Below are 19123 nucleotides of genomic sequence, written 5' to 3'. Positions count from 1 at the left end.
GGATACTTTGATTCCCACAATGGAAAAATGGCTGCAAAAGTTGATGGAGTTAGCAGAGATGGCTAAATTCAGGTGCGCTTCAAGGTGTTGGTTATCACCTTTAAAGCGCTCCATGGCATTGGGCCTAGCTATCTTCGAGACCGCCTGCTGCTACCGACGACCTCCCATCGTCCCGTACGCTCCCACAGAGAGGGCCTCCTCAGGGTGCCATCAGCCAATCAATGTAGGCTGGTGACCCCCAGGGGGAGGGCCTTCTCTGTGGGGGCACCTACCCTCTGGAATCAGTTGCCCCCAGAGATAAGGAGAATCCAAGACCTTAGTGCCTTCCACCGTGCCCTTAAAACTCACTTTTTCCAGCAAGCTGGGCTGGCTTAAGAAGAAATTTTAAATGTTTTAATTGGTTTGTATTTTTAATTTTGGGCCAAATTTATATATATTTTAATTGTTTTTTAATATTTGTATTTCATGTTTTTTAATTCTGGCTGTACACCGCCCGGAGTCCTCAGGGAGAAGGGCGGTATATAAATTTAAAAATAAATAAATAAATAAATAAATTGACTGCTTTGATTAAAGAAAATAATTCAATTAACTTCTGGACTTTGTGCTTGAGAAGGAAAAAAATGAAACTTTGATTTTGGGTTTTGCTGATTAGATAGTCTTGTTGTTACAGGAATGACTAGTATATATTATTATGTAAAAGTAAAAAGTTGAGGTTGTATGTTATTATCTTATTCTAAAAAGAGTAGGAAGTCAACACTTGCCTTTTCCTTTTCCCTTTTATCTTACACATGTCCCTCTTTTCTTTTTCCTTCCCCTTTCCCCCATTATTATTATTTTTCTTTGTATTTCTGTATTTTTATATTTTGATCAACTAATAAAACTTTGTAACTTGAATAACCCTGATGTTGTTGCAGTACTGTCCTTTGGAAATCACAGAGAAAATAGCACCAATTTTAAGAATCTTCAATGCTAGTGTTATCACATTGAGAAAGGAGTAGCAGCCCTGGCAAGATTAAAATCTTAATGGAGGCTGACACTTTTGGTAACTGAAGCTGTTGTTGCACCCAGATGTCATTCTTACTCAACCTAATGCTTGGAGTGAAACTAACTATACTGGAGGGAAGGGTTGTGTTTCATTGCAAATCAAGATAGGCAAACAGAACTCTCCTACCACCAACTGCGGTAAACAACTCCTCTTAATGAAAAGTTAACAACTTCCTAAGCAAACCTAGAAACATAGGAATGGGGAAGAATGAAAATTGTCTCCAACCTACGGAACCTTTGGAAGCTGAATCAACTAATTGTTGGATCAGGAGAAATGCTGCAAGAGAGCTTCTCAGTGCTTTCTCTAGTGGAGGGGGTAATGAAGCCTCATCTGCGTACGTGCAGAATCCAGGCAGTGCATGAAACTACATTGCCTCTGGTTTGTGGAAAAGCTGCCCACCATGGAACTGGTCTCTGGTGTCCGAAAGATTGGGGGTTGCTGACTTAAAGCAAAGTATAAATGCTGATGAGTTTGGAAAGTAAACGTGGACCTGGAAAGGTCTTTGACCAAATCTTCTGTAATGTTCCACTGTTTATCTATGAACCACTCTCCATTTATCTTCCCCCTACCTTTTTTTTTACCCCTTGATCTTTTTTGTACAAGATTATAAAGATTATTATTTTTTTCTTCTGCTCAATTGTGTCCAATTCTTGGAGACTGCCTGGAATAGTCCCTGCAGTTTTCTTGGTAAGGTTTTTCAAAAATGGTTTACCATTGCCTGCTTCCAAGGGCTGAGACAGAAGAACTGGCTCCATTTCACCTTGGTGGATTTCAGAGGTGGGTTGCAGCAGGTTCTGACCAGTTCTGTAGAACCAGTATCAGAAATTTTGAGTAGTTCGGAGAACCGGTAGTAAAAATTCTGACTGGCCCCACCCCCACCTATTCTCTGCCTCCCAAGTCGCAGCTGATCAGGAAGAAATGGGGATTTTGCAGTAACCTTCCCCTGGAGTGGGGTGGGAATGGAGATTTTACAGAATCCTTCCCCTGCCACACCCACAAAGCTGTGTCCACAAAGCCACGCCACACCCACAAAGCCACACCCACAGAATCGGTAGTAAAAAAAATTGAAACCCACCACTGGTGGACTTGTGCCTAAAATAGAACTAGAACTCAGAGTCTTCCAATTTCCAGCCGGATGCCTTAACCACTACACCAAATTGGTTTATGCTGGATTATTCTCCACCCCTTTTGTTCATAATAATCTGTACGATCACAGAATAGCAACCATTATTTAAGGGAAGATTTCATGTAATGATTTAAATCTGGGGAAGAATAATAAATTATTAAATGTATATGCCACCCAAATTATTTTGCCAAACAGGTCTGCCCTGCCAAATGTGACGGGGAGTTCAGAGTTTCAGCTGATGCATAACCAAGATTGCTTGCTTCAATTACTTCTGTTAAGGCTATGATCAGGATGACTAAAACCCTGCATGCTTTCTTTTCCTTTCAGCATTCCTTGAAAGTAATACGTTGTGAGTTTCACAAAGCACAAGACCCTAGAGATGTGTTCTTTATAGGGCTTTCAACAAGGTGCGCAGACAACAGGCCAAAGCAGGCCTCTTGAGAAACGATAGTATCATGAAGACAAATGGCCTGTCATATCCAATATATTGCTTGGGATGCATATATAAAAAGTGGGGAGGGAGGCTTATTCCAATTGCCCTCTGCTGCCTATTGTTAATAAGACGGGAGACATTTTCCAACTGTCCTCTGCTGCCTATAGCTATTAAATGGGTTTTATCCCAAACAGCCTACGTGGACATATGGGCTACCAAAATGCAATGTGCAGATTACTTGCATACTGCTTGAATTGCTTTTTTGCCTCTCTCTTTCTCTAATCCAATTACTGTCTCTTGGCTGCTGAGTTTGAATCTTCTGTACATCTCCTGGCCCTTCACACTAACCTGCAGTGCCATAAGTAGGAAAATAGTCTCTATCAATTCAGCTTTATATTCCATGCCTTCTAAAATGTCTACTACGCAGAGGTTTTTGCTAAGAGGCCACCTCTTGACATTCATCTTGCATACTCAAGGATTCAAAATGCTAAGTATTCAGATTAGAAAAGCTCAAAATGTATGTTGTGCATTTTGGGAGCTCTCGATTTGCCCATTTTTCACAGCTTCACACTTAATCTTTCACCGTTGTCAGCATTAGAAGCACCCCCTAAATATCCTAAGCAACTTGTCCATGCTGTTGATAATAATAAATACAGTTCATCCATAATGATTTTTCAATCCTCAGCACTAAGAGCCAATGCCAGCATGAGACTTAACTCTGCTTAACCACGAGTTTCCTTTCTCATCACTTCCTTTCTACACTAATATACTCCCATTCCAATTTATCCCAAATGTGGCAGGAAGCCTCACTAAGCAGAATGGCCTTTACTATGATTGAGCATAGATTTTCACATGCACATATTCTGCTTACTGAATAACAAACCTGCAAATTAATAAATGTTCCTCTTTAGCCAGATATAAAGCCAGGAGCCAGAGCTGAACTCAAATGGTGATTAAATAGGAAGCTCTCTTTAGCAGCAGTTACCATTAGAGCTGATACAAACCAAAGCCAATTTCAGAAGAATAAAGGAAGATATTGGCCATATTGTGCAAAAGGAAGTGGAATTGAAGCATGTGGAAGAATCATTACCTCATAACTAGATTTTTGCTTATCCCTTCAGCACTCCCGCAGGGCAGGTATGATAAAATCCCAACAGCTGAGTGAACCTATACATGTGGCAATGGGGAAGCTGAAAACATCTCACATATCTTATTGTGCTGCAATTCTATAGAAATATCATATTAATGTACATTTCCCCTCTATTAAGATTTACAGGTATATTGACTGTTTCCCTATGACTATGAGTATGAAGTGTCGTACCTTCTGACTAATGTATCTTTTCTTTTATGTACCTTGAGAGCATATGCACCAAGACAAATTCCTTGTGTGTCCAATCACACTTGGCCAATAAATAATTCTATTCTATTCTATTCTATTCTATTCTATTCTATTCTATTCTATTCTATTCTATTCTATTCTATTCTATTCTATTCTAGATATTTCTAGTGAGATCAGATAACCATCTTCTTCAGGACTTGAATCTAGCCACCACTTGTGCAATAGCAAAAATTTGTGCCTCTGCAATGATAATATGGAAAAACTGGCTAAAGGACTAAAGATCCTTATTATTATCAATATTTTGCTTAGTTATTTTCTAATAATGTTTAGAGGACATATATTTTAACGAGCAGTTTTATTGTATTAGTTTATTATTGTTAGATAAATAAATAGGGTATTATTGTAATAGGGTTATTTAGAGTATGCAATATCTGATTTATTTTACAGTTGTCAGTATATAACTGGACCCTCTTCTCCTTGTTAATTCTGATTGTAATTGTTGTCTTTTATGTATTTTTATTATCTTACGTTGCTGGTCATTGACTGAATAAATAAATTTCAGATTTCTGTTTATAGTTCTAGATGCTAAAGTAACTCATCTGATTCAAATTCTTCAACATGCAGCTATTTAGTATCTCATCTGAGAGCAAAATAAATGGATAACATATATGTACCATATTATTCTTATTCCCTATTACCCTTTCAGTCACTCTATACTGCATAGAGTATACTCTACATCTGCATTATTGGAACAGAAAGCAATATTACTTTCATGTGGAAGGATCTTCAAACAAATGAAAAGTGTTTATTGAGCATGGCCAGAATTTCTTCAGTTTTCATTTTAAATCAAACTTACCCTATTAAAGACTTTCTGAACAATGATGTAGAATGCAGCTTTATGACAAAATCTGCATGGTTCTGAATTTTTGGAACCTACCACGCAATACCCTAGAGTCGGGAACGACTAGCACATATGTGCAAGGAGAACCTTTACCTTTACCTTTATCATGCAGTTGGGTATGGAAAGATTCATTTTAGGGCTAAGTCTCCATAAAAAAATAGATAACACTGCTTTAAAAGATTGCTATATTAAGGAAAGATGCACACTACAGTATGTGCATTTTTGATGGCACTGTGTTTTAGCTTCACATCGACATTTTTTGGAAATACCATGGAAATGTAAGTGATATCTTTTACTATTACTTTTGCTGCAGATTGTGTGTTACATGAACAAATTGACAGCAAATAAGGATAAGTGGCAAATCTTTAAAGGGTGCTTGTTATGATTTTGGGAAAAACAATACATATGATGTCCATTTACCAATTACGTGGAACCATCAGCTCCATAAGTAAACTATGTGATCATAAAGTGAAATATCCCATGACTGAACCTGACTTACAATTTCAGTTTGTTAGTTCTGGTGGTGGGCCTTAAATGAATCATCCAAGGTCATTAGTGCACCATCATATGACCATGACTTTCGACTTCCTGCCAGGTTCCGCACTGACTTTGTTTGTTGAACAAAGTCAACTGTGAAGGTCATAAATGACAATCACGTGACTGCAGGGGATGCTGCAACACTTGGAAATGTGCACCAGCTGCCAAATGCCTGAATTGCATTCACATGACAGAGGGAATTCATTTATTTATTAATGAAAGGTATATAGATATCCAACTCACACATGGGAGACTGAGTGGCTTACAAAATGTAATGGCTACAGTGGCTTCAAATTTGAGGACCTGACACAAGTTTCCACATTCAGCATTGTTATAATTTCAAACCGCTATTGAACAAGCAGTTGGTAAGTGGGACTACCCATATGGTAAGTGGTAAGCAGTTGGTAAGCAGTTGGTAAGTGGGACTACCTATAATAGCTCATAAAACTAGGAAGCAGATTCCTTTTTCTCTTCTTACAGCACAAACTTGCATACAGTCCCCATTCCCAGTTTCTGGACAGGTTGTTACAGAGTTAGGATGTAAAGCTTCAAGAGTTAAAGAGATTAAAGTATTTTTTTAAAAAAAAAATCCACCTCATCGGATGGGAACTCTAGTGGGTCCCTCAGTTGTGATGGGAGATACTCAGATACTATGTTTACCCCAAACATTGTAACTGATATTCACAAAATAAACAACTCTAAAATTATTCTATGTTAAATTCACTACATTAGCAATTTGCTGAGAAGGCTGAGAGAAGATACAGCAAGTTCAAGAAGCAGTTAAAAGACCAAGAAGTTAAATTGGAAACAAATGAGAAATTAATTGCAGCGTTAACTGCTTGAGACATAATAATTAAAGAGCTGGTCTCTAGGCAAGAAGGCTGAGATTGTATCCAAGGCCAAAGGAGCAGGAAAAAAAGTTGTTACTTTCAGTCTTTCCTTTTCAGAATAATAATAAGAATTTAATAGAAGCTATTGGAATATTTCTAGGATTATTTTCCTTCTCTACAATTTCAGAGGAAGTTTATTGAGTGCCACCTAGAAGCAAGTTTTCACAATCTAGGAATCATTTTCTCACTGAAGTTTTTGAAAAGTCTGATCAAGACAAAATTTCAGAAACCACTGGAATCGTAAAAAGCTTGGAACATGAGGGAAAGACGCTTATGTTGCTTATTGATCTACCTTTCTGAGTAATTAATACAGAAGCAAAGAGATTTGTGCAAAACTCTTCTTATAGCCAGAGAAAATGCTGCAAAATTTTCAAAAGGCAACTAGATTCTCTTTGTTTTTCCCTTAAGACATTTCACTTTCAAAAAGAGTGCTAGCTACCAAGTGGCTGCAAGGAATATAAATCCTTCCATTCAGTTCTTCATAACTGAAGAAGCTGCTTGAATGAGAAGCAAAACGTTTTCAAGGAAAAACAAAGTCCAGTTGCCTTTTGAAAAAGCACCTTTGGGACAGGTTAGATCATTGTTGCCAATTGTCTTTAACTGAGTTTTGGATCTATCATTAGATCAGAATTAAGTTTTCAGAAAATGAAAAAGTCCCAAAGTTGCATTGTTCTTTACAGATACATCCAGGAATGTAATTAAATGGACATATGGAGAATGCTTAACTCCAGCAGGTCAAAGTTTGTTTTTTAAATCTCCCCCACCTAGCACAAGCTCAAGACTGCATTATTCTTAATATCACATCTGATGCTTAATTCAGTTGATACGTGCAATACTAATTAAGTTTTAATTCCTGATCATACAACTAGACTAATGCTATTCATCTTGGGTAAGAATATCCCTGTTAGTAGTTTCCTACTATTTCCTTGCTGGTAGATCTGCTAAGTGTGGGACAACAAAACAAAGATTAATAGATCTCAAAGCATGATAAATAGAGAGAATCAACTAATTTGGGAAGTGTTTGGGATACATTTAAAACATTTTATCCAATGTGATATGGCAGAAAATAACCTGAATCACAATGTAGGAAACATGAATTGGAAATTAATTAAGCACTGAATGGGCATATCATAAAATACACTTAGGAAGTATATTGTTCATTGAGATGTATTATATTGAAATTGGACTAATTGTATGCATTATTATTATATTTAAAATTAAATATACAAGGACAGAACACTTTTTAAAAAATCATGTGAAACAAATTTGTTGTGAATAGGCAGAAAAACCAAGGAAATTATTGCATTATTGTTGAAAACATTTGTACAACAGTGGAACATTTGGGGCCAGGGAAACAAATTACCTCACTGGTAATGAAATTCTTTTTTATTATTCAATAATTTACATTCCTCATACGTAGATATAGCTAATAATCAGATAAATGGTTTTTTTCAGCATAATAAATCTCCCAGAAACTTTGGATGTATACCCAGGTATGTTGGGGTGGCACCCAGAATATTACAGGAAATCTATAGTATTGATTTAATAAAATAAAGAAAGCTTCCAAGCAAGATAGAATAGCCATTCGATGGTATAAAGAATTCAAGGAGAAAGTGGCTTCTGGAGTTATTACAGAAATGAAAAGAAAGCCCTTTCAGCTTTTTAATATGTAACTTATTTTAGTGTAATTTTGAAGGCTGGTAAGGATCCTATCCTGTGAACAAATTATTGTCTAATATCTAATACATTTTGAAGTTTAGATTGTAACAGCTACTTTGGCAAGAAGATATTACCTGCAATCATTCATCCTGCACAAATTGGTTTCATAAAGGGCATCAAGATTCTGATAATATAGGACTTTTGATTGATATAATGGTCTTATACACCGATTTAGTAAGAATCTATGTTATTAGCTTTATTGCATACAGAAAAATCTTTTGATATGATTTAAATCAATTTTTGAGTTCAAAGTGTGGCTGAGGGTTAGATGTCCTATATAATCTATAGTGATGATAAAATTAAGCACAGGGCACATAAATAAATGAATCAATTTGAACTTCCAGGAACAATCAGGGAATGTAAGGGAACAAAATAAATTATAATTAGTGATGACACTGTAAATTTCTAGGACCAGACTTATCCAGACACTTAATGCATAATAAATGCAAGGGGGCTTAATTCCACTAGGCAAGCCTTGAATTAAAATGCCAGTGTCCAATTTATATACTATAGTTCCACCATTGAAAAGCATTCTGGACCTATTCAAAAATCTGATTTAAGTTTTGTTAGAGAAAAATATTTGAGTCTTCTGAGAACCTGAAAAATTCCAATAAAGTATTGAAATGGTGCAACTTTCTCTGCAGTGGTGAAATTTGCTAGGAGTTTGAATCTTTTTCTGCACTATATGGGGCTTCTTTTGATTCAGGTTTTACAGAGATGATAGCAGTGATGGGTTGCTCTTGGTTCAGTCCGGTTCTATAGAACCGGTAGTAAAACCGGCGGGAGGCTCCGCCCACCCATGACATCATCATGGGTGATCCGCGCATGCACAGGAGTGCATGCTCCAATTGCAAACCGGTAGTAAAGGTAAGTAGAACTCACCCCTGCATGATAGGCTAGATAAATATACATATTATTTGTGTTTAACACTGCAAATAGCTCCCATGAATCTGCACACCACCATCTCTGAAGGAAGGCAATGCAATGAATGGGATTTGTCCAAATTCACTATAAAGGTTATAAAGAAAGCTTATTAGTTTCCCACTGTTCTTTGCACTGAGATGAAACCGATACTGAAATCTTAAGATTAATAGTTGGGTAACTAGTTATCTTCAAAAATGGGGAATGAAATATTTTCATGTGGGTAAAGATTAGGGTTTTTATATATCTTCATATACAAGAAGTTTTCAAAAATGTGTAGATATATTATGGATATGCCAACCAAATACACATGGGAAGGAATAATAGAAAACTACATTAAAATGTTGGGGATTGCAATAAAAACTGAGTTGCATTGTTTTGTATCTTTACTTATATAAAAGTTTTATATTATTTACATACATACATACCTTGGACTAATAAGAATTTGTCTGATTTTAAATATGAACCTGAGACTGATTACTCCAGGGAAAAGGTTGTTGATCTTGGACCTTGGTTACCCTGTGCCTTGTGCCATGCCCTGAAGTGGCAGAATGAGACTCCCAGGATGTGTTGTGACCTAGGCTCAGTTAGGCGTTACAATACACCATTAATCTTAAACAAACCTATTTTATTATAGCAGCTGGGAATTACTTCATTCCCAGCTTAGTCCAAATTAATTCCAAAATAAGTCCCTCAGAAAAAGTCCTTTGGCTTATCACAAACCTTTATCTTCTTTGGCACCCTGCCAAAGCCCCACGAAGTTCAGAAACAAGAGATGCTGACTGGAAAACGGATTTAGCAATGTTGCTTTCCTCAAAGAGCCCAAGAGCCTTTGCTTCTCTTTTAAGCCTTATGGGAGGGGCCAATCATATCCTGGCTTTACTCCCAAGTCGTCCTTTTTGCTTTAGCTGCTCTTGCCTTCTGGCAGCTCTGTGCATGTGTCACTATGAACAGGCTCCTCCTGTTCCTCTGCCTCTCTGCTGTCCGACTCTGGAGGCTCTGGAGTCCACACATCACTCCCAGATGGCCCTTGCTCCATCTCTGCCTCTGATGCAGAACCTTCGTCTGGGCCTTCTCCAGACTCCAGGATTGGCCCATGGTCCTCCCCAGCCTCCTCACTGTCTGACTCCTCTGCTAGCTCTGCGGGCTGCTGGGGACCACAACAGGATGTGCTGCAGTAGCAATAAAGTCTAGCTCCCTCCCCTTGAGCCGGGGTGAAATGCTCCCGGTTCGGACCGGATCGTCTGATCCAGTAGCGATGGAGGCAGGTGGTTCAGAGAACTGGTAGCAAAAATCCCTGCACCCCCCATGCCCATTTGAGCCACGTGATCATCAGAGGGTTTTTTTTATTTTTAAAAGCATTTTTTCTACAACTTCTTTGGCCGAAAAAATGCTTTTAAAAGTTAAAAAAAAACCCTCTGATGATCGCGCTGCTCAGCTGGGATCGTCATAGGCTTTTAAAAAGAAAAAAGCCTCTGACAATCAGGCAACTCAGCTGGGATTGTCAGAGTCTTTTAAAAGTATTTTTTTTACAACTTCTTCGGCTGAAGAGGTTGTAGAAAAAATGCTTTTAAAAGGCTCTGATGATCCCAGCTGAGTTGCCTGATTGTTCGAGGCTTTTAAAAGGATTTTTTAACAACCTCTTTGGCCAAAAAGGTTGTAGAAAAAATGGTTTTTAAAGTTAAAAAAAAAAAGTTGGCCACACTCACTCAGTCACATTACCCCCCCACCAAGCCACTCCACAGAACCGGTAGTAACAAATTTTACATTTCACCATTGCCTTGAGCCCTACTCTGAACCCTTACACAGCCTTCTCACCCACTAGCATCCACTGGCAGAGCACTTTCTTTCCACTGCCTGGAAGTACAACAGATGCTTCTAAATGACGCCTTTTGGAGTCAGAGAAGTGAACGAAGGAAATTTTATGCCAACATTTAAAGTGCAGGGGCAGGTCTACCACAGGATAGGGAGTATCATGGTGGGGCCTCAGCAGCAGCCTTCATTTCTCCAGATATGTGTCAATTTAGCAAGCCCGATCACATAGTTTCATAGTGAAGTGCAGTTATCCAGCTAGTACCAGATAAATTTGAAAAAGTAGAAATATAGAAATATAATGTGGCAAAGAATCAGTGGGTCAGTGTTTCCATGAACACTCTTGTACACTTAGGTATATTTACCTGGAGATATAATTTCACAGGATGAGCATTTTTTCATTCTCATAAAAATTATGTGAAGCAAATGGATTTCTGCCAAATGCAAATAATATTATGCATTATCAGCAACTGTGAATCACAGTACTATTCACCTTCAGCAATATGGCTCTTTAGGAAAGGACATATTTTTATGGTTCTGGATGGAAGTTCAAGAGTAGAAAATTTGATTAGCCGTGTAATTAAAATTCATAACATGATGGTATTTATGCAACCAGGTTCCAAAGCTTCCCTTCAATTTTGTTTTCTGAGTGGGTCCTGCTGAAGCTATATTGTCATGGAATTGTAAAGCTTTACATTCACACTTACCATTCTTGGACAAAATAACAGCCAGATACTCATGAGAAGAAGCATTGAGGTAAAACAGAAGGCTTGGAGCATTTGCTGTCAGGAAAGTAAAAGCGATGTTTTCCTTGGATATGGATGTACCCGCATAAATGGCCGAAGATGTAGAACTTGCATTTTTAGTTACAGGATAAGGTTCCTGAAATGTGTAGGTAATAGAAGTGTCTGCTTCAAACACTGCAGAGACTTCTAAAAATACAAAGAAATACAAACACAAATCAGATTCAGTGCAGTAGATTGAAAACTATTGGAGCTGTTGAAATTGAATTTTTAGAATCAACAAAGCAGATGCATTTGTGTGTGCTTTGTGTTTTACAGTCTACAGTCAGGAAATATGAATTTCGTATGAACCAAGAACTTCCAAATCTTCCCATAGATGGATGGATCTTTGTTCCTCTTATTTGCAACCTGGATGCAAAATCTGACAATCTAAATATAGGTAGTCCTCGACTTACAACCACAATTGAGCCCAATATTTCTGTTGCTAAGTGAGACATTTGCTAAGTGAGTTTTGCTCCATTTTGCGACCTTTCTTGCCACAGTTGTTAAGTGAATCACTGCCATTGTTAAGTTAATAACACAATTGATAAATGCCTTTGGCTCTCCCATTGACTGTGCTTGTCAGAAGGTCGCAAAGGGGATCACATGAACCCGAGATACTGCAACCGTCCTAAATATGAGTCCGGTTCCTAAGTATCTGAATTTTGATCACATGACCGTGGGGATGCTGCAAAGGTCATGAATGTGAAAAAATGATCAAAAGTCACCATTTTTCAGTGCCATTGTAACTTCAAACGGTCACTAAATTAATTGTTGTAAGTGAAGGACTCCCTGTATATTCTTTCTCAGAGGAAGGATGGTATTAAACCAGATAATCTTTTGCCAGCCTGAAGCATTTTACTGAACATGCAGTGTAATAGCAATATTTCTCTGTTGCTACCTGATTGGCTGTATGGAAAAGCAGGGGGCCAAACGAGGCTGAAACATGTGGAGGAGGATGGATTCTGGAATCACTGGAAGAAGTGAGTCAGTAAAAGTTGAGAGGTGAGTCCATAGATGAGGACAAGCTCCCAGCAGGTTGTGGTTTTCAGTGAAGGCTTATGAATACATTGCCTAGGGCGTTTCATTGTTTGGAATACTGAGAAGTAGCAGCAACATTTTCAAATATTTAAAAGTTGTATAAAATAATAATTGGCAACAGTCAAAGAAATAATAGAATGGACCCAGGCGTGCTGTTTGCTTTTCAGAAGATCCTATCCTATACTTTCTTGGTTTCTCAGTGACAATCACTATGAAAAGTCAAAATATTTGTCAGTGTGACTTATTTTAGGAAAGGGGAAAAAAAAATAAGCCATGTTGGCTAGGAAAAAAAAACCCTACTCTCACTAAAATTGATTTTAGAAAATCAGAAAAATATGCTACTCTTGACCATGTTCCGATCTCTTCACCTGGCAAAATAATCTGTTCTCCCCAAAAGGAAAGTAAATCTGGGGGTTGATTGAGGAAGGGTGATTGAAGTCTGCCTGGTCAGAGAAGGGTCCTTTCAAATCAAACCCCATTTCATGCTGTAATGTTTAGTTTGTTACAAAACATAATGTAATGTTTTAGTTTGGACTAAACTGCCAGTGTAAAGAAGAAAGATCATTCCTTCTTTTTGAAAATATGAAAAAGCTCATTTACTTAAGCTCATTTACTTGAATGGAGGGCACTCTATTATTTACCATGCTCATTTTTCAAACAGGACTTGTGCACTTTATACAATGTTCTTCCAACCATTTTAAGTAGCCAAGGATCACTTGTTGTTAATGGGGCATTGCCAGTTTGCAAGAGGCAGTAACAATTAGAACTGAAATGCTCAAATAGATCTGGGCTATAATCTTTTTTTAAAAAAGATGGTTTAAGGAAGATCATTAGGGTTTTCCACCCCACCTAAAATGCCATCTAAAGCCTACACTATAAGAAATTAATATTTATAAAGTTATGACAAACACACATTGTCTTCATTTTATGAACACCGTGTTTCATTTTTCCTCTCAGATGATCATCTTAGTGCATTAACATATAATTACAAAAGTAAGTACTCCAAAAATAATTAATTCCCAAGCCATGAGAAGTTAGTTCCACAGGACATATAAAAATATAAGCCATCAAGGGATTCTTCCACTATTTTTTTGCTTGTTTGTTATTTGAGTTTTCAAATGAGAATAGTCTTGACAATTAAAGTAGTTTCATATTCTGGAAGGCATGACCTCATTCCAGGTTTCAAATTATTATTATTTTTATATCTAGATTACTAGTCTCCACATGTGCATCTCTGAAATCAGATACATTATTATTATGGGACTTCTGGGTAGAATCTAGTGGATTTTTGAACAAAGCGGTGAGAGAGTGTACCAATGATACATTAGTTAAAGATACCAAATTGAACCTTTGCATCACTAACATTGAAAAAGTTTCCTCTGCATGTGAAAAGCAGTATAAGACCAGTCAGGCACCCAATTGACAGTGGGAAGAAGATTATTGATCTGGTGTTCTTATTGGCATGAGACCCTACAGTTGCTGCAGCTGAAAGGATGGAGGCTGCAACCTCAATATCTACTGGCACAGAGCTACAGTTTTGTATACACCAACAATCCTGCCAGCCAGCCAATCTGCCAGAGGAAAAATAGCAATAGCAATAACACTTAGACTTATATACTGCTTCACAGTGCTTTACAGCTAAGCGGTTTATAGAGTCAGCATATTGGGTCCTCATTTTTCCGACCTCAGAAAGATGGAAGGCTGAGTCAACCTTGAGCAGGTGAGATTCGAACTGCCAAACTTCTGGCAGCTGACAGTCAGCAGAAGTAGCCTGCATTCTAACCACTGTGCTACCACAGCTCTTACAAATAAAATAGAATTCCCAAATTACTAATGAAAGTAGGGAAATAGAGAAAAAAGCTGGCACACCTTCTCACCCAAAAAATATATTAAATTATGCAAGATTTGTTGAGAATCTAGATCAGTGGTTCTCAACCTTTTCTTCACCATGGACCCCCTTTAAATATCTTTTGTGGCCAAGGACCATGGCTACGGACCCCAAAGACCTAATTTAACATTCAAATAATAACATTTATTTAAGACTTTACAGACTCCTACGATAACATCTTGGCCTCCCAGGGTCTGCAGACCACAGATTGAGAACCATTGATCTAGATAATTTAAATTAGAAAGTGACATTTTGTATAATACACCTGTACAATACCTTTGGTCAAGGTGCACTGGATGAGCAAAAATAAATGTGATAATCCATTCAGCCATCCTACCTTCTCTGCAGAATGGTCCTTCATATGGTGAATTGGTGCAATCACATAAGTAGCCATTGGGTTTTTCCACACATTTCCCTCCATTCTGGCAAAGGTTACCATAACTGCTGCAATGACCTGAACAACCTGGTTTGACCCCAGGAGTCACTTTGGCTCGCTCTTCAAGGTCAAGTTTCTGTCCATTTAGATGTAGAGAGCGAATACATCCAATAAAACCTTTCTGTTTGGATGCAGATGATCCTGTTTCAGGTATAAGTAAGGTAAAGTTTATATTTTAACAACTGACCCTTTAACAAATGAAATTCTCATTAAGGTTTTATTGTACAATATTGTAAAAATATACTTCCCACTGATTCCATATTAATGTATGAGGGAGTATTTATTTATTTATTTCTCAAACTTGTGTTCCACCATCTCATCAAAGGCAACTCTAGGTGGCTTACAAACTTTGAATAAAATGCCATATAAAACAATAAAAAAAGACCTTATATTTTAAAAATATCAATTAAAATGAAACTGAGCAGGATAGAGAGGAAAGGAGCAAAGTGCACAAAGGGAGGAGGTGGGTATTCTCTATTCCATCAGCCACCTCTAGCATTGTTTATTGAACATGCAATCTTGACCTCATTATCAAGCAGGATGTCCTTTCTGCAATTTAGTGAGAGTCTAATATGCAATGATAGTATAAGTGAAGGAAACAATTGAAATAAAGTTAGTAACCTAAAATATAATATAGACATGGGCTTTGGAGATTTGTACTTAAACTTACATGTTTGTAAATCATGGGATTACCATCAATTAAGTTTCCCGTTCTATCATTTCTGTTGGCTTCATCTTCATTTGATAATTTTGCAACTAGAAAAATACATACATCTAGAATATTGGGTGTAGAAAATTGAAACCATATGTATGTTGCAATAGTTGCAGTTCAAAACAAAAAAAGTCAGGCATGAGAAATAACTCTGAGAGTGCAGGATTTTTGTTCTTAAACATAAAACAGTGAAAATCACCTCACAAAGACTTGCATTTCAATTTTATCTTAAATATTCTGTAATGGTGAGAAATTTTGAGAATTAACACCTGTTCAATATTCTCAAGAGTATGCAAAAAATGGTGACCAAATGCCCTTTGGGATTCTGCTTCTGGAATAGGTATCAAAAGGAATACATTGTTTATCTTCAAAATTGTAACTTTTGGTATACCATCAATGCATTTTCTATGTTTTATACTATCACTATATATTCTGTCACACAATGAGACAAAATACTATGGTAGCCTAAAAAGCTAGGATTGTGGATTTGCTGATTCCTGTTCTCTACTAATTGGCCAATGAACTATAGTAATTTATATGCATATTTGAGAATGGAATATAATCTGTGTTATTACTTTTTTCTGTGAATTCTTCTGAGCTTTTTTCTGAGCTTAGTCTTTGGTTTTGTTATCCATTGGTGGGACAATTTATATCAGTGTATAAATTCAAGAAAAACAAGTTGCTAAATTCATCTTCAAATAGTGGAAGTATCTAAACTTTCCATAGAAATTTATTGAGGAATCAGTAATATCAAATATCCAATAGTTAAAAGAGTATTCATTTACCCTAAGAGAATTGCATTTGTAAAAAATAAAATAAAAGGGTGTGTGTGTGTATAGTACAAAGATTGTACCTACCTACAAATAATTGACTGTTTAGCTGCAATCGAAAATGTCCTTCAGCAGGTGCTTCTAAAGTCTTCTTTGGAAAGTTGTCTACTTGAAGAGAGGTTTCTCTAAGATTCCTTTCCGCATGAACAGAATGCCACTGGTTGTCATTCAAGGGCACGGGGGATTGGACAGTAACCTCTACAGGGCCATTTCCAACATCAACTGTGAAAGTGATGTCTTTAGGAGCTGGAATGCATAAGGTGAAACTTTGAATGTTATGCTGATAACAACAAGTACATAACTGTGGTAATAATATTTTAAGAGTTTCAAAACAATCAACCTTATGTGATTATTGAATTCACATAGCGAATCATCTACCGGTTTTTTTGGAGTATAAGACACACTTTTTTCCCTCTTAAAAGAGGCTGAAAATTTGGGTGAGTCTTATATTCTGAATGTAACTTTTTCGAAGCTTTTTTTCAACCCTAACGAGGCACTAGCAAGTGAAGCGATCTCTGTGGTTTGCCTGCTTTTCTCATTGCTTCTCTCTCCAAATATCAGTTGTGCTTTAGAAGCTGTTTTTTATCCCCAAGCAGGGGATAAAAACCAGCAACCTAATGTGCTGAAGCTGACCAGACTAAGGATGCTAGCCAGATGAATACCTGGTAGGCAGAATTTTTTCCCCCTATTTTCCTCCCCAAAAGCTAAGTTGCGTCTTATACTCCGAAAAATACGGTATATATTATGGTACATATCTACAGACCGAAACCTTCTTTGTGAAATTAAATTCCTGGTCAGATATTCTCATTTTCTCTATGTTGATGTATTAGGAGGTATGCATTTGCCTTGTGATGGATCAGTGAGATAGAACATTTTCACAAATATTGTGTTATTTATTTAATATCTGCTTTTAAAAAATTCAATGATTATCATCAAAATAGCCTGTAAAGTGTGTAGAAAAATACAGAGAAGAAAATCTAAGACATAAAAATGATTTCAATAAAACAATACTGATGGAAATATCTGGATCGTATTAGGAGAAGGGAGAAAAACTATACCAAAGTGTTTTTCATACAACTATTCTCAGCTCTAATTTTTAGTAATTAAACATTTAATGGATGATTTCCACCTACATTTGCTACCTTCAGATGTACAACTTGATATATTATAGACAATATTAAACATGTTTCAAACACTAGAACTTTTGTTCAAACTGTATTATTTAATTTAATGACACATGCTGTTTAAATTTTTCTCCCTCCCTTAAAATATCACTTTTATTCTGATAAAAGTCAGAGAAACACCTGAGAGCAAGTTTCTATTCTTAATGATTTAAAGAAAAGTGGAGTCAAACTATGAATGTCATAAAAATTATTCTGATAGTTAAATCACTGATATGTTTAGACTTGCATAGTTCAGTCTTTCAAAAACTGGAGGTTATAGACACTGGCCTTTATAACCAAATGAAAAAAACAAAGATGAGATGAGAGAATTAAGTCTTTTTTCTTTTTATATTCTAAGAAAGACGTATATAATTCAAGAACTAATCAGCCCTGTTGTGCCATTTCTCTTACATTTTAGATAGTTTATTAAAAGGAGACTCGTACTGAGTTCTTATCTCATCTCCATCAGTGGTGGGTTGCCCCCAGTTAAGACTGATTCACAAGAACCGGTAGTAAAACCGGCGGGAGGCTCCGCCCATTGACCCGGATGTCATCATAGGTGATCTGAGCGGGCACGATAGTAAAGGTAAGTAGAACCCATCCCTGATCGCCATCCCTTGCAATCAACCTCATCTTTTCTGAGGATTAGTTGGGGCATATAGACCACAGTTGTGGGTTGGAAATCTAAGTAAGAAGGAAGAGTTGGCAGTATGACATTTAGGGCAAAACCAATTCCAAGATTAAGAGAAGTTCATCTCCAAGAGGACAAGAGAAGAAGCTGGCATCTGGTACATTGCCAATGCTAGATCAATAATAACAATGTATATACACTGAAAAATACCTTTGGACAGAAGTTGTAACTCTGATTTATCAACCTTTTCCAGTTTCTTAAAAAGTTTAGGCCATGGAAGCAACATTACTTTCATCAGGGTTTCATTACACTAACAAAATAAGGCTGAAGTATGGCTATACTCATTCATTTGGACCCTAATTTGTATCTCTAGCTATGTAAGGGAGAAGATAGATTTCTGATAAATTTGTACTCCATTGGTATACATACGTACATAACTCACAAAAATCTTTCAATCCATAGGAATGAATTTTCTTAGACATAGGGGGTTGGGAACTCTCTTCTATTCATGGAAGGAAATCAATGACATTGATCTCCTTACAGTTAGACTCTATTCCAGCACCAACATCAACTGATTTGTGGACTGTACTCACAGCCATTTAGCTCCAAGCATAATCTGCCCTATGAGAAAATCATAACACAGTGGAGAAACTGACTAAGTGTTGCACCAGATATTTCTTTCATTTCTACAGTGCACATGCTAACCCATCATCTTGACAGATTATATTATTCTAATGTAATTTCATGTCAATGTTTTGCTTTTATTATATACTTTTTTAAAAAAATAAGAGCCTTGTGAGTGAAATACAACACACTGAAGTATCACTCAAATAGGAGATCGTGTCCAATTAACACTAAACCATACCTCATTACCTAGTAATAATGCGCTTAGGCTTTTACCAAGGTCTGTGGGGGCC

General features: G+C 37.0%; 1 protein-coding gene across 1 annotated transcript in view; it reads right to left on the bottom strand.

Annotated features, from left to right (window-relative positions):
• The window catches only part of CNTNAP5 (contactin associated protein family member 5), a 424307-nt gene that overhangs the window by 37200 nt on the left and 367984 nt on the right, over positions 1-19123 (bottom strand). The window contains exons 17-19 of the mRNA XM_070957105.1: positions 16440-16658; positions 14772-15011; positions 11431-11655 (exon numbers count right to left, since the gene is read on the bottom strand). Of these exons, the coding sequence (XP_070813206.1) occupies positions 11431-11655; positions 14772-15011; positions 16440-16658 (684 nt within the window). The remainder of the gene's footprint in view (positions 1-11430; positions 11656-14771; positions 15012-16439; positions 16659-19123) is intronic.

Source organism: Pituophis catenifer, unplaced genomic scaffold (assembly GCF_029215685.1).
Source record: "Pituophis catenifer annectens isolate HBS135680 unplaced genomic scaffold, rPitCat1.0.hap2 SCAF_1, whole genome shotgun sequence".
In the NCBI taxonomy this organism is placed as follows: Eukaryota; Metazoa; Chordata; class Lepidosauria; order Squamata; family Colubridae; genus Pituophis; species Pituophis catenifer.
The sequence above is the reverse complement of the archived record's forward strand: the minus strand, read 5'-3'. Positions and strand labels throughout refer to the sequence as shown.